This window comes from Haliaeetus leucocephalus, unplaced genomic scaffold (genome assembly GCF_000737465.1).
Source record: "Haliaeetus leucocephalus isolate CR32 unplaced genomic scaffold, Haliaeetus_leucocephalus-4.0 Scaffold450, whole genome shotgun sequence".
Lineage (NCBI taxonomy): Eukaryota > Metazoa > Chordata > Aves > Accipitriformes > Accipitridae > Haliaeetus > Haliaeetus leucocephalus.
In genome coordinates, this window is record NW_010972886.1 from 2,040,385 (window position 1) to 2,056,546 (window position 16,162).

Genomic DNA, 16,162 nt, shown 5'->3' on the forward strand with positions numbered 1-16,162 from the left:
CTGTTGAAGAAGGCAAAGACTAAAATCTGTGTATGTACCTTTTTCCAGGGGTTTCATATGCTTGGTTTTATTTTAATGCAAGATACCTTAACTGGAAGGAGCTTTTCTAATTAAAAAAAAAAAAGTCAGAAGAAATTTGAGGGAAGGAACTGAAATAAAGGTACAGGATTCATTCCAAAATATCAAATGTTGCTGTAAAATTAGCAGCCATTGGGACTTCTGTAATGGAGTACATCTCCTTGATTCATGACAATACTAGAGATACTTGTAATGGTTTCTGGACTTCTAGGAATAATTTTCTGTAACTGGCTCCAGACCTACTAAATACAACAAGTACAATTGACAGAACATTTATTTTTACCCTAACTGTTTTTAGCTTTGGTTGTCTGTTGCCTTGGTTGCAGTGGTTCCAGTCCTGTCTGTGAAGTTCCTGCTCCTAGGATGATTCAAGTGTTGTTGTAGCAGCTAACTAAACAGCTAAAATACGGCAGGCTGAAGACTTACAAAATGATTCTGAGCTTGGGTTACCTTCCTTTGAAAACTGGGGTTTAGCAGCCTGGCCAGCTGTGTTCTGCCCACAGTCCATCTCCACGAGGTCTTGAAAAGGAACTGTTAGAGCCATCCCTAACTAAACAATATACTTTTTCTCTCTTCAAAGTAAAACATCTAAAATTAGTTAAAGCTTATATTTTAGGATGTCTACTTTTTAGTTCTGCATTCTATGCATGTTTTAATCAGTGATTTTTCTTAATGTTGTTCACTCTTTTATCATGGTATTTTCTCCCCCCCTTCTTGTTTCTTTTGTTCTTTTGTTCACTGTGTGTCTCTTCAGTAGACAGAAAGCTTGCTTCATGTGAGTTGAGTGGAAACTGCAGTCAAATTTTGAGTACTAAGTCCGTCCAACACGAGTGCCATCCAATTGATTCTTAGTTAACAACATGCTTTTTTGATTACTCAGATGTCCAGTGTAGTAAAAACACTGGCTTTAGTTATTACACTACCAACCTCTAAATCTGTTGTTCCTTTGCTGTCCCAGAAAATTTTCCTTCCTGGAAGGAAAAAGTTGAGAAATTAATGAGCAGCGTCTCTTTCAAAGTAATGTTTATTTTCTAAGCATGGAATACAGTTTTTGGTGAAGAAAATGCTAACAAGGATGTGGGCCTAAAAAGTACAGAGAACCTTCTAATTTATTCAATATCAAGATTCAATTCCATTCAGAACAGCTATCACATTTATAATTGAGGGATTTCTGAATGGTAACAAATGTTGTAGTGTAGACAGACAGGACGGAGGTAAAAATGACAGATTTCAATTTTCCATGTAGTAAATTAGTACAGCAAAACAAACCTATATTTATCTAGTCTTATTTTTAAAGAAGACAATAGAATATTTTGTGTTCCTTCTGAGCCCTCTATACTATTTTGTGAAATAGTGCTAGATATCTCATGCCAAAGCCTCGTGTTGGAACAACCGATTGCATAGACTTCCCCTCTGTCAGTTGGCTGTTCTAGTGTCTGTGTTATCCCGTTTTGCAAGCATACAAATTTTCACTTGTATGAATGACTTTCTCACTTTTTGGCTGGCTGTAGTTCAGTGTTTAGCTATGTGAAAACTTTGCTAGTGCAACATGGGATACAATGCTAATGTGAAAATTGGCATCTAGGAACAAGGAGGGCATCAGGAATTGCTTTAACAGTGTTTCCACATGATGGGTAACCACAAATTTAGCAAAGAGGCTGTGTTGCATGCTCTTTCCCTGTGATGAAAGCTGTTTGGCATGTTGAATTGTGCTCAGTGACAGAGGCTTAAATCAAGAATTTATGTTCTTAGTGGAGTGTTGTTGTTTAGTACTGGATACATAAAGATGTCTATGGATACATAGTTGTTGAATACTATGGATTCAAATGACACTCTTCAGATACAAATCAGTTTAATGTTTAATTTTTTATGTAATAAACTGTATGCAATTTCATCTCATAGTTTAATACAGTTGGTAGTACCACTGACTCATTTTCAGTACCAAAAGGAATCGAAGTAAGCAGTCAGCAAGAGAAATTAGATTTGAGCCATACTTGTAAATTTGTTTTGTGTTGGAAAAATAATTTCGAAGTAAGCTGTACAGCAAATTTGCAATTTATTTTTATTCACAGTGGACCATTAAGAAAGTTGTGGTTGGGATTCAGAAAAATGTTAGAAATCTTGCAGTGAAAAACTGAAGACTTACATAGCCTCATTTTTGTATCAGACTACTCTGAACCATGGTACATAAAGCTAAGGACTTCCTAGCATCTTGTAGAAACTTTGCTTTATAGGTGTTTGTAACAAAGGGAGGTCATACTGGAATTTTCCCAGTTGTATTCCAGTAAAACAGCTAACTTCTATTTTAGAAAGATGTACACAGCTGTGTTTAAGCAATAGTTGCAATTTTTGCAAGATGACTAGATTATATTATCTGTTGTAAATATAAACATGACGTCAGCTCACTAAAAGATGTTAAATATACTGCCGTATTGTAGTATTTGTTTTGCCGATGAACCATTCTGTATGAAGAATCTAATTTTATGTATTTGCTAGAAATGGTAGATAAATTTTGAAAATCACACTTCAGTAATTAAATGTTGGCAAAATTAAAAAAAAAAATGAGCTAAATCCAGATTATCTGATTGCTACTGCATTTAATGCAGAGTTGTAGTGCAAAACTGTTATGAAGCTCTGTGAAGTCCTCGTTGTATACCAAAAGCAGAACTTGGGTAGCAGAATTGTGAAGTATAATGCAGAAAGGGTATTTGCTTTTTTTCCAGCTGGCAGATGTTGGCTTGACTATAGCAGCAATCTCAGTGTTTCAGTAACTGAGGAACATGTGAAATTTTAACTACAAAATAGAACTGCATTTTTATTTTTAAGCATCGTACTTCTGTATAGTAAATGGCCTGCTCAATTATTTTTTTTTAACAGTAAAGGACCTCCCTCTTCCCAGATTTGTTGTGTCAAAGAATGAACAAGAATCAAGACACACAGCCTTGTATTCTTCAGATGCTGATAACCCCGCTTCATACTCAGGTGTGATTCCTCCTCCACCTGGCAGGATACAAGTCAAAAAAGGCTCTGTGAGCCATGATGCAGTTCAGCAACGTACATCAACTGATCAACAGGTAAGTTAACTTAAAAGATTAAATGGAACTCCTAACAACTACTTTGCTGCATAAGTGTCAGTTTGATAGGACTTCTAAGCTTTGTTGCTTTCAATATAGTTTCTTTAAAAAAAAACCACTGATATATATTCTACATGAAGACCACATGTGCTTCTGAAATACTTGCATGTCGGATGCCTTTTTTATGAAGTTTTATAATCTGTGTTTAAAATATTGATGGTAATGGACAAAGAATTGAGACAGAAAAGAAATTCAATGTGTAAGACATGATAGCAAATACCAAGTTGTAATCATTATGATATTAATACCTTGTTTATTAGATAGTTCACATCGGCTTCCTGGTCATTGGAACAGTGGTACTGAATGCCATGGAAGACTGGATTTCTAGTCCTTCAACATGCTCCCATACCTTTAAATCTGAAATACTTTATTTAGAAAGCTTTTTTTTAAAATCTCACATTTACTTTTCTCTGCTTTACATTTTATTGTTCAGCTATTTAATTGTTAAGTAGAGACAAGAAGAACCAGAAATAATAGAAGTTTTCACAGAGCTTTTTATTGTGTTCTAATAATGAGAAAACTGATTTCTTTTTGCTCACTGGTTCTTTCATCTTCAGCTACAGGATATCTGAATAAATGAAAACTGTAAAGGCTTACAACTCTGTGCCTCCATAATTCCTTGTTTTTCATAGTCTTTACATTCTCTTTCCATGGGGAAGTCTTTTCTGATTATTTTCTACAAGCAAGAACACCGAGTAGAAATACTAAATTTTGCTGGGTGTATGTGTGTCGGTGCATAACTGATGAATGACCTGTTTTATTCCCCATGGTATGCTCTTTTTGGGACATGTTTTGTAAGGAATTGAGGAACTTGCAAACATTCCTTAATCTCTCTGGGAATCAAGGCATCGCTCATAAACATTTATTAATCTCTCTGGGAATAGCCCAGACTGATCCAATGTAAAGAAAAAGCAAATTAGCAGAGGCCATCCATAATCAATGTTTGGCTGCCACTTCCTTTCTCCCAAACTGAAGATGAGGACTGTAATGAAAGGAGGGCTGGCAGCAGATCTGAAGATAGCTTGTTGTTGTCTAGTTTTGCGTAGGTGTGTTTGAGAGAGTCCTAAGCGCTTCATGACAAAATCAACAATTGCAGATCTCCTTGATCTGATGATGGGGTTTTAGTTTGGTTGAAATAGTGTTTTGTAGGCTTCCATCATGGTGTTGAGTTTATTTAGTGAACAGCTATAATCTGATACAGGAATCTGTACTGGTGTAACTTTAACAAAAAAAACCCTGGTGTTTGAGGTCTTCAAGTTCTGGATAAAGAAGCCACATATTCACAAAGATGTATAAGCATCCAAATTTCATTTCTTCATCTTGGCTGATAGAAGCAGCTTGGTATCTCTCTTTTGCACAAGTCTGTATGGGATCATCAGAATAAACTCTGTGCATAAGTCCTTTGAGAGATCTGGCCCAGAAAACAGACTTGGAGCAAATGTAATGGACAACACAGCAGTGAGTCCAGCAGTTTTAAGCTGTATTCATGGTCTAGGACATCAGGGAAGTACTGCCTGATTTTGCACCCTATTGTAAAATTGCATTTTCTGTGGCTGATTCTACATTTCTGACTCTACAGTGAATCCATTCAAGCAGCCTTCTTGTCCCAGTCTAATATTTATTGGTATGGACACCATGTTAGAAATAATTTGAGAAAGGGGCTTGAGCCCAGGTTTCTCGCTTAACCACATAAATACTCTAATTGGGTTATTTTCCAAAAGGCAGATACAGCTTTTATCCATGTTTTTTGTAGAAATTGCTGATCCAGTTGTCTTTACCTGGAGATACCACTCAGATTTATAAAACATAGAAGGAGGTTCAGATTGTGAATTCTCATTATGTGCCACCTCTTTTGGTGATGAGGATAAGAAGAGCTGAAGTCTGAGAAGTAAATTACAGCATGTCATTTTCCTAGGGATCATTGTTCTTTCTGGAGGAATTTAAGTGTCAAAGTTAAGCTTGGATGTTTCACTCTTAGAGCCTGTCATGTAGCTGTTACCAAACTCACTAATGGAGTATCTGTTGGGGGTTTTTTTGGGTTTGGGGTTTTTTTTGTTTGTTTTTTTTCTTAAACTGTTGACTGGCTTTGATAATATGCCTGGCACTTCAAAATACATTGATTTCATAAAATACTCTGGCTGAAATATCTTATGATTTCATACAAATAATATCTTAATCGTCATCTTTAAAAACTGGGTTCATTCCTGTGCAGCTTTCCATACTGGTGAGATTTGTCATGCATAGGTTAATATCTTATAATTACAAATAATTTATGTAAAAGAATTTCACTTAGAGTATTGTCTACTGAAATGTCCTAGCTAAAACTATATCAACGCATTATTGTGGCACTTCCCCTCAATGAGCTTCACTTGGAGGCAGGGCATCAGGAAATGGCAATCAGGTTGTGTTTCCAAAGAGTAGCTGTAAATGAGGTTGTCTTTTAAAGCAAGCTTGAGCTAAGTTCAGCAATACCCTTTTTCTATCTCTAGCCATTTTTGTGGTTGCATTTTTAGTTTATAATGGCTAAGTGTTATGTAAATGCAGCATTGGCCAGAAATTTATATCTTTTTAATATTGTTAGTGTTAATAGAAGGTGACTGAAGTCACACCTAGCTGTCATGGAAGCTGCAGAACTGATTCTAGGAGTCAAGCCAAATAATAAAAGATGCCTTTACTCACTAGATGGCATGTTGACTGCACATCCTAGTAGAGATAAAACATTGGGGGAAAATACTTTTTTTCTGCTGGCATAATTTCTTCTTCCTGAATAATAGAGGCCAAGCAGATTTGAACACTTCTGCTGATAATGTGACATATACAAGCACTTTTGTTGACACAGGTGTGTTAACCACGGTGTATATACATACCTCTATAACTTGGTAGTAGCAGCTATGCTACCAAAAAATATTAATTTAGGCCAATCTTGAGAATCTAGCTTCTGTTGTGTTCTTGTGCTTTTTTAAAAATAAATCCACCTAGTAGAATTAGGAGCTGTCATTGTAGATGGAAGTTTTCTTGGCTTTACTTTTGTTTTTTTTTTAAGGAGTAAGACAAATGTACTGAAAACAACTTCTTAGAAACAGCAGCAGTATTGAGGTTAGGAAGTATTTTCTATCTTTGAAAGTAGCTTACAAGTAACTAAATGTTCTCAATATCAGTCTGTTACATATTGCCTTTGGATGTTTTGTGTTTTGTTGTTAAAGCCAAAAAGCAAATACTTTTTCCAATGTCTTTAAGTGTGATCCAGGGGTTGATCAGGTATTGCTTTATGATACTTCCACCTGGCTTGCCACCCCTTTCAGGAAGGGGGGGGGTAGCTAGATTCAGTAGATGTTGAGGATCTAACAGCTGAAAAACATGCATCTGGCAAATACTCATAGGCTGAACCTTGCTATATCCAGGTGAAAATAAAAGATAAAACTGAAGGTACTTATCTACTTAGGTGTGCATTAAGCATAATACTGGCACTCTAGATTATATTGATTTATTGCCATATCAGTGCAGCTTTAGGAGGGGACAGTTCAAATTTGGCACCTGTAGCTGTCAAAATTTGATCATTTCAAGTTTTTTTAAGTATGTGAAAAGTTGTGTGACTTTCTCTTAAGATTTTGCCAGCAGTCCGTTTCTGTTTGCTTCTGTTCTGTAGATTAAACAGGTAATTCCAGGTAAAATATATCTGGTATTAAATAAATTGTTTAGGAGCACAGAAAAGACCTCTTGTGTCATTGAGTCTAACCCTCTGTTACCATGAGAAATTGTACTAGATAATGAGTTATTAAAAAGTAACCAGTGTTGTGTCTTGAAATCACAACCCTTTATCCACACTGGCCATGTTGGGGAAAACTATTCCAGAGCCTTCATAGGAATATAATGGAATATTTGTGGAAATATGGTGGGAATTCCCACTTAACTTTGCTCAGATCAGGTAATAGTTGTTCTTTTAACAGCTTTGTCCTTAGTATTTGCTGCAGAATGCTGCAAGTATTTACTAGAAAACCACTGTATCCCACCTTAGCTTTGTTTTGCTTGGCAAAACAATCAGTAGTCTCAGTTTCATCTCATGAAGTAGTTATCAGTAATCCTTATAAACCTTCTCTGCCTTTGATCCAATTTGAATTTGTTTTTATTGAAAATATTTTACTAGATTTGTATTTCTTCTTCCAAATGAGATCTCACCAGTATTAATACTATTTTGTAGTAGGGTACTCCCCTACTTCTGCTTGATATATCTCATCTCATATACCTTAGAAGCTGTGAATAAAGCAAATCTGTCATATTTTATGTATTGTAGTGTCTGATAGTTGACCTCTGCATCCAGTCTTCTGTTTTCAGCTGATTGGTTCTCATTATGCACTTTGGTATTAATTTCCACTATGCAAAAAACTGTATTTTATATTTTAAAACTTGATAGTGTACTGTTATCTATGTCCTGAAAGGAATCCATCCATCTGCCTCTTTACATTTGTTGTCAGAAATCATCAGCATGCTATTTAGTGTGCATAATCAGTTACCTAAAGTATCAAATTAGGTCATTGCCAAATCAGTCATTCCAGGAGCATTATTAGAAACTTCCCTTCAATCCCATAGTTCCCATTCTAATACAGTCCAGGTTTGCTCCTTCTGTAGCCCATTCTTTTGTACCTTAGATTCTATTAATCTCCACATTGTTGGAATTATCTTGTATGGCACCCCAGTGAAGTATGCTGAGGTTCAGACTAAATGTAGTGCAGTTCCTTTGTTCAGAAAAATCACAAAAATAGTAACAGCCAACTTAAGTAAAATTTCCCATTCTGATTGACCCCTTTTCCATTTGTCTCTGTTTTTAATTATTATTTTCTTCGAAACCTAGTCTAAAACCTTTCAAACTGTTGAGGTTAGCCTAATAAGTTTGTAATTGGCTGAACCACACACCCCCTCTCTAAAAAAGTGTAGTGCTGCATGTGGAGAAGTTCCCATTGAACCTTGAACTATTTTATTTTTCAGTATGAATGCTAGTTGATTACAAAAACATGGGTTCTGCAATGCAATTACCATCTCTAGTATAATCTTTCTTCATGATGGATCTGTTCCCTGACTCTTATGCAGGCTGTGTGGTATCAGGACCTGGATCACAACACCCTTAGAGCTACCCTTCGGATACCATGTCTGGCTTCATTGTCTCTGGAATTCTCCTTAGGAGGCTTTCTTCTGGCCTGAGGTGTGAGATCCAGGAAAAGGTTTATAATCTCATTTGACTCATGTATGCTTGCAATGCCCTTTTGAGGTTGAGATCCCTCCAGGGTTGCTTTAGCACAGTATTGTGTTGCCTAACGCCAGTTTGTTTGACTTATCTTCACTAAGGTTCTTCTTTTAGAGCCGTATATTATATCACCTTTTTTTTAATTAACATGCTATTTTTAGTAGCTGCTTGTCAGTCCTGAAAAAGTCCAAGTTCCGAGTCCTTCATAGTGTCTTGGTTTTGTAATCACAGTTTGACAAACATCATGCTTTTTTACAGCTTTTTTAATGTGATTTTTTTAAAAATTAAGGTGGATTACTTAATTTTTGCTTGTTAGCTATAACCTTATTTTTTATTAGTTATTGAGAATAATGTTCTCAACAGTTTGATTTAACATGAAAATGTTAAATAGTTATTAACTATTTATGTCAATATGCTTTTATTTAGATCTGTTTTCTGGATTAATGTTAAGAAGAAAAATAAATGTCTTAAGATAGTAAAAACCAGAACGTTGTAATTGCTGTCATTTTTATTGAGGTTTGTTTGGAGAGAAGTTAAAAGCTGGCGTGTTAAATGTTTAAATATAATTGCATTGAAAGTGCTAAAACAGTTTGTCAAAATAAGTTTTTAACAGTAGCTGATCTAATCAATGATACATCAGCTACAGTATGCAGATGATGAGTAAAATTGTCAAAGCTCCCAAAGAGATTAGGTGGGTAAAGTCTGTTAAAATTGGTGAAATTCAAAATCGCTGTTTGGCTAATTGCCAGATTAGGCAAACTGTTGTAGTTGTTGCATGTTAAGATTTTGAAGAGCAGTTAAGTTAGGTTCTGTACCCTAATACTCTCAGAAAAATCTGATCCTGGATATTTCAGGCTTTCAAAATTAGTTTCTTTTATTAATAGATTGGACAGATGAAAGTGAACAACCCTACTTCCTCAGCTGCAACATACACTCTCATAAACTGAGAGTGTTTTGAGAGTTTATGAAAGCGTATGTTGTTGAGAAACAGATGTGATTCTAATGAATATACTGCCTCTGTTTACTAAAGGGTGAAGCATAATGCAAAATTGAAGTGGAAACTTTGGACAACAAACCATGTTTTCTAGGCATGAGTACATGAAAATGACAACTTCTAACTCACTGCTGAGGCAGATACATGGTTGATGTTAACTTATCTATAAGGGGTAAATGAGCCTGTATGTAATTGCAGTTTCAGTAAATCCCTACTCACTGTGTTTTCCCATGACTACTTTTGTATGAGGGTCAATGTTTCTACAGTCCTGCCTCCTCCCTAGTCTTTCTGGCTTACATCTTCCTTCTTTACACTTGCAAAAAGAAAATCAGGGAGTTTAGCTCTCATAAGCTTCTAGTAAGCTAGGTCAATGAATGCCATGAATGGTATATGTGAGTGACAGGGATTGCACAAGGGAAAGATGGTGCCACAGTAAAGCCATCTAAATTTGGTTTAAACTGTTTTGGGAGTATGATTCTTGTAATGATAGTAAAGCTGAAGATGTGGCTTGTCCCTCTTTCAGAAGCTTTTTGACATCAGAGTTGGTGATGTGCTTTTGCTGTTTAATAATTTTGGAGTCTGTAAGCTGAAGCTCCAAATCAATTGTGGAAAATCTGTAAATGTTCAGCATTCTGATGTAACGTTGACTGAAACATTGAGAACAAAGTTATTTATTGTGCTTGTACTTCTGATGATCTGATTCCCATTATTACACGCTTTACAGAATCACATGAACCGCATGCAAAGTAAACATGTGGAAGAATTGAAGTTGAAGATCATAATTACAATCTTTTCCTATACCTTGAGCATAAGGCCAAACGTTAGACGGAGGCTTACTGAATAGTTACAGTTGTCAGCTTCATTAGGGCAAGGCTGCTTCATGAGGACTATGTGTCAAGAGTTTTAATGTTCACATGCAGTTACTAGAAGTAGTGAGTGGTTTCCTTTAGGTAGACTATTATACATTTGTCTGCCTCAGGTTTTCTTCTGTGTCTTTCTGGACCATCTGACTTACCAGAGTAAGAGTACTGGAGTAAATGAATAGTGTCTGTGACCAAGCATAGCTTTCCGTAGATTTACTCATGGTATTTTGTGTAAAAACTTAAACATCCTTCAAATCTTTTTTGATAAAAGATGACTTGCATAAAAGCCAATGGAAGAGGAAACTTGTCATTGATTTCAGTGATGCATCATCATGGTTCTCCTGTTGCATTATGCTAAGCAGACTTAACCATTCAACCTCAGTTCTAGCTTCCAGCCTGCAAGTGGCACTCTGGATACCCTGACTCTTTCCCCTCTTGCCCCCATGTACTTGTAAGGGTAAGAATGTATTGTTATCTAAAATAAATTTCTTGTCAAGTAAGATGCTAAGATGAGGAATCTTCAGGCAAACTTCAGAAAGGCATGTAACTGCAACAAAAAAATCTTGAACTAGTGGAGGTACTGTGGAAAAACAGTGACTTTGTGCAGTCAGCTGGTGCCTGAATTAAAACTTGAAGTGAATTGGTACTGCTCCCAGCCAGTACATATGGGCATCGTTTAAATGCTTTGAATGGAAAGTTCAAAATCTTGTGGCCTAGGAACTTGCTTAAGGAAATCTGACTCAATGGTCAGAACTTTCAGAAAACATCTCAGTTGCAGAATCAACCAGGCTGGCCCTCTATACTGGGAAGTAGGAAATTCAGATTGGAAAAAAGGTGGAAGTTTACATCAATACATTAAAAAGTAACCAGTCATGGCCATAAAACTTTTTTGTTGGGATGCATGTAGTTTTAGTATGTACCTTGCTTGGAGAAAAGGTTGTTTATGGCACTTCCTTACTGACTTTTAGAATTTTGCAGATGTAATATTGATTAAAAAGCATAATGACCTTTGGTATTTGGCAAAGTAAACCAGTTCAGTTTTGGGAATCATGTGGAAGCCTACAGTCAGTCTGGTTGTTGGTACTTGATAGTATGTTAAGTTGCTAACATAGAGTACCAAACTTCTGGGGTTTTTTTGTCTATTGCTGAAACAGGTTTTGAGATTTTTAGCTTTGTTTTTACTTTTCAGGAAACTTGGAGTTCAAGCTTTGCTTTCTTGTACTTGTTTTCAGTAATACAATTTAGTTCAAATTGGGAGATCTGGCAAACAGGAATTTCAAAAGATCTAGATATAGGGAGGAAATTACTTTCTACTGTATAAATACTTCACTTTGTACAGTATAAATGATTTTTCCTTTGTATTTTATTTAAAATTGAATGAATCTGGCCATCTGAATGTCTCACGAGAACTGGTTCCAGGTGGAAATTGCACGTGTGATCCTCTGTTTTCCTACCTGTTCAGGGAGAACATAGTACAATATAGGATTAGAGAGAAGCTTGATCCTATACATCAGGGCAAAACTACCTTGTAATTTGTACAGCAGAGAAGTATATTCTAGATGGCATCATTCTTTGAAAAAATTACATCTATGTTTTTGCATACTAAAAAAAAAGTGGCCTGTCTAGTGATTTCTTTTTTTCCCAATGTTTAATTCTGGTTTGTTTTTTTAAATGAAAGTAACTGATTGTGAATCACTTGATGAAAATTAGGTATGATAATAACTTGTACATTAAGTAATCTTTTCTTTTGAGGCCTGGGTTCAAATGTAACTTTTATCACAAGTGAAAGTGAGTCTCATAATCTAGTTTCCTTTGTAGCCAAGTCGTTTAACTTGGCATTGCTGTTGTCCTAAGAATGCTGAGTTAAAAATATATTAGATGTTGTTTGAAGTGAACGTGTCCAGTCGCAGTCATACTGTATCTGAGTTCTCCTGTTCCCTCATTTTAATAAGTACGAAAATTTTCACTCTCTAAAATGAGACTTTAACTGCAGTGATGGTTGTTCCTAGAAATAATGGTTTTAGATAGGCTTTTGTGTATTTAGTCATTTAGTAAAAAACTTAAAAGGTTCCTTTGTTTTATTAGGAGTCCACATCTCCAGTTGTTTCACCACAGCAATCCCCACCAACCTCTCCACATACATGGAGGAAGCACAGCCGCCATCCCAGCGGAGGGAATAATGAACGACCTCTTGCTGGACCTGGGCCTTTTTGGGCTCCATTTAGTGAAGCACAACCAGGTATAAATATCTTATGTTATGCTTCAGCTGTAATTCAAAGTTGTGGGATTCTTAAGTATATTAAATGAGTTTAGGGCAGTTTATCTTTGTATTTTCCAGTCCTGGAAACTTTCTTGCAGATTCAAATGTTCATGTTGATGGCAGCACTGTGGAATCTGTGGTCTTGCATATGGCGGATCCATTTCTTAGTGTGGTATGGGAAATGCTTAGAGTTTGGAGGGAGGGAAAGAGTATGAAAGTTTCCCAGTGGAAGGTTTTCTAATACAAAACTGACATCCTGTTGAAATTATGCAGGAACTGTCAGTATACCCAAAAATGTGGGGAGCTCAAGGGAAAGCAGCAGACAATATATTGTTTGTTTGAATTATGTTTCTGATAGATTATATGAATTGTCAGAACAACTAATTCTCTTAACATCTTTTTTTGCTTTCTTTAAATTTTATGTAAACATAACTGAAGCTACTGTATCTCCAGTCTGTCAAGGTAGAACCACCTGTTTCAGTAAAGCTTTTCATCCTTTATTCTTCATTTAAAATGAAGACTCTCCCTGTTGTCGTATCGCTGTGCTCAGGTTTAAAAAGCCAATGCCCTTAATATCTCATATTTCAAAAAGTTCTGTTTTCTGATGTCTGATAGACTTAAATTTGGGAACCGCAGAGCAATTCTAATTCAGGTTCTGGTTTTGATGATACTGGTAAACAATATGTTGCATTTTGTAGGCTGTAGTTTCAGATTGAACTGTGGTTGGTTTATTTCAGTTGTAATATTCCAAAATTGATCTGTTACCTTTCAATTTATTGTCATTCTGTAGTTATAAGCATCCATGGTGGACCAGGGATTCTGTTGATAGAATTGGTTGGATAAGGAAATAAGTCTTATTTTAGAAGTGAAATGGGTTGTATGCAGAGGACTATGCCAGTGTACTGAATGTTGTTTGCTAATAAGTCCCAGTCAGTTCAGAATAAAAAAATAAAGATTATTAGTCTGCTCATTGTATATATAATCACTTCTGAGGGTTCAGTCCAGGCATTGTGATTTTTCAGCAGTCAATTTCTTGACTTTTTCTTGCATAGTTTAGTTGATTTGCTTTTCTTGCAAGGTGAAATACAAGTTTGTCTGGTAGCTGATTTCTAACTTGTGAAGTTTTTCTAACTTACGAAGTCAAGGACTGCAGGAAAGTATGCAAGCTATTCCTACTGTTGAAGAGTTCAATATTGTCCTCTTAAAGTTGTAATACCATGTTAATATTGTTAATATTTCAGTTTGGCAATGCTTTCCCAGTGATGTCCATGGATAAATTTTTCAGTAGTAGTCTGAAAATATTTCTGAACTAGCTCAATATTCACCAATTTTATGTTCCATACTGAAACGCATTCATAGTGTGTTTAAAGTAATTCAGAGATGCTGTTATAGAAGGATTGTCTGTTCTGCCAATGCTAAGAATAGAACGGATTTTCGTATGTTAGTTTAACAAAAATTGTCATTCTGATTCACTGGATGATTCTTTTGCACTGCAGATGATTAATTATTCCTTTGAATTTCAGCTGTTGTAGACAGTTTGTCATTCTTTTTCCCTCTCTTGATCCTACTTTTTACGGACAGTATTTTGTAGAGGAATGATGTTCTACTGACATTTAGGTAGAACCAGATAGACTGTTGGTTACCTTTCTTAAACTCAGCTCTGCAAGCTCATCTTGATTCCAATGCAAGATGCTTTTGAGAAATTTGCAAGTAATTTGCAAGTATGTGATACTATTTCAGTAGGATTTAAAGCAGGACTATGCCATTTCACTTGTGATCCAAGAAAAATAAGAACCCAGGTCTCTCTGCTTGTATTTCACGTAATGTGAAACATTGTTTGAGGGTAATGGGGCTGTCAACTGAAAGCATGGAACCTCAACTGTAAAAATGTTTCTGATGGGTCTAATAATAAACAGCATGTCGCCTTAAACCAGAAGGACAAAAATCAAACCATAATTTTTTTGTTCGGAGAAAGATGTGTTTAAACAAGAAGATTCTGACTTATACATAGTAAAGACACTCCATTGCATCATCATACTCCCAACATGAACAAAATTAAATAGTGCTTTCTGCATTGAATTGGGCTACAGAATGATTATTAGATGATGACTCAATTGTTTTTTGTAAAAAATCTTACACCTTGTCTTTTATCAGAAGTCTTAAGCATAATGTATAGCTGTAGTTCTCAATTTCTTGAGGAAGAAAACCTGTTGTCATCTCAACAAACCAAAAGAATTTGGATTTTATGAATTTTTTGTCACTGTGTTGTCCAGTAATTCAGTTAGGATAGTGTTAGTGATGCTTCGTAAGTAGCTGGACTCTGAGGGACTGTCATGACTAGCTCAATGTGCTTACACATATGAAATCAGAAGCCAAGTCTTGTTACCATCTTTCTTCAAGCCTTTTTGTAAAGGGAGACCCAAAGGGTGCATGTATTTTACTTTAATATCAGGAACTAAAAGTTCAGTGACAGACATTGATCACCTGTGTAGAATGAAGTTTGTAGTTAGTTCAGGTCTCATCCTTAAATGTTGGAGTCAGTTCTGTTAAAATCTGAGTCTTCTCAAGTCTTCCAGGTGTCCTTGATTTAACAGCTTAAGATAAAGCTGTTCAAAAATCATGTTGTTATGTCCCAGTTCTGGTTTGCATCTCTGATCTGGATCAGTCTTCACAGAATAATACAGTGGATGACAGAACCCCTTGTAGGAAACAGAATTGTATAGGAGATGAGAGCCTCCTGTTCTTACAGTTACAAGGGGGAGGAGGGGGAACCTTCATACTTTTACCTTTTCAGCTGGTTTTGCACTACAGCTTCAGCTGCTAGAAGGATGCTGATGGTGACAAACTTGGGAGAAAGAACCCCTTCCCCACTTCAAATGATAGTTGAGTGGCATGTCAGAATAGGGTCTAGAAATTATTTTTTATTACCTTGTAGTCTATTTGGACTGGAAGCAAAGCAGTGCATTTATGTTGGTAGTATCCAAATAATGATTTCAAGCTAGTAAAAAAATCTGAGGTCTTCTTTTCAGTCATAGGACCTTTGTTAGCTTGCTTTGGCATTACATCAAAGTTCTGTTTTGGTGTCTGAATATGTATAAGAACTTGCACCCCTAAGCCACACTTCTTTCTTTTCCTTGGGAGAGATTTTGCTGCAGTTCGTGAAATCAAGAACAAGAAAATTCATGGACAGAAGTGGAACATGTCTACTGTGCTAACAGTTCACTTGCATTTTTAGAGTCCTAAGATATTTACTGTGCTTGCAGGAGATTGGATAGTCCTTTGTCTCCTACTTACTGCTTCAATAACTGTTGATGATTGGCCTTGTTACAAGTTAAGGATTATTCTTACCTGGACATGGTTATTCAGGGAGGAAAGAGCTCTACAGCATTTTATCGTATTGCCAAAATTCTACTCAACCTTCTGGTTTTGTTTCATCACAAATTGGTGGTAAGGAAAGCTTTTGCTAGTTTACAAAGTTAGTTGAAAATTTAGTTCTCTGTGAGTAAACCCACATTTGTATAGTTATTGAAAAGTACAAGCTACTCGGGTGTTATCTAGATAAACCATTTCTTACATTTGTAGCTTCAAGTGAGG

At 36.0% G+C, this 16,162-nt stretch overlaps 1 protein-coding gene across 10 annotated transcripts in view; it reads left to right on the forward strand.

Moving 5' to 3' along the window:
* The window catches only part of REPS1 (RALBP1 associated Eps domain containing 1), a 66,447-nt gene that overhangs the window by 18,026 nt on the left and 32,259 nt on the right, over positions 1 to 16,162 (forward strand). For 8 of the 10 annotated variants that reach the window (XM_010574623.1, XM_010574624.1, XM_010574626.1 and 5 more), the window contains 2 exons: positions 2,956 to 3,152; positions 12,394 to 12,547. In XM_010574623.1, the coding sequence (XP_010572925.1) occupies positions 2,956 to 3,152; positions 12,394 to 12,547 (351 nt within the window). Of the gene's footprint in view, positions 1 to 2,955; positions 3,153 to 5,986; positions 6,052 to 8,297; positions 8,429 to 12,393; positions 12,548 to 16,162 lie in introns of those variants that run through there. The other 2 variants (XM_010574633.1, XM_010574632.1) reach the window with 2 other exon arrangements.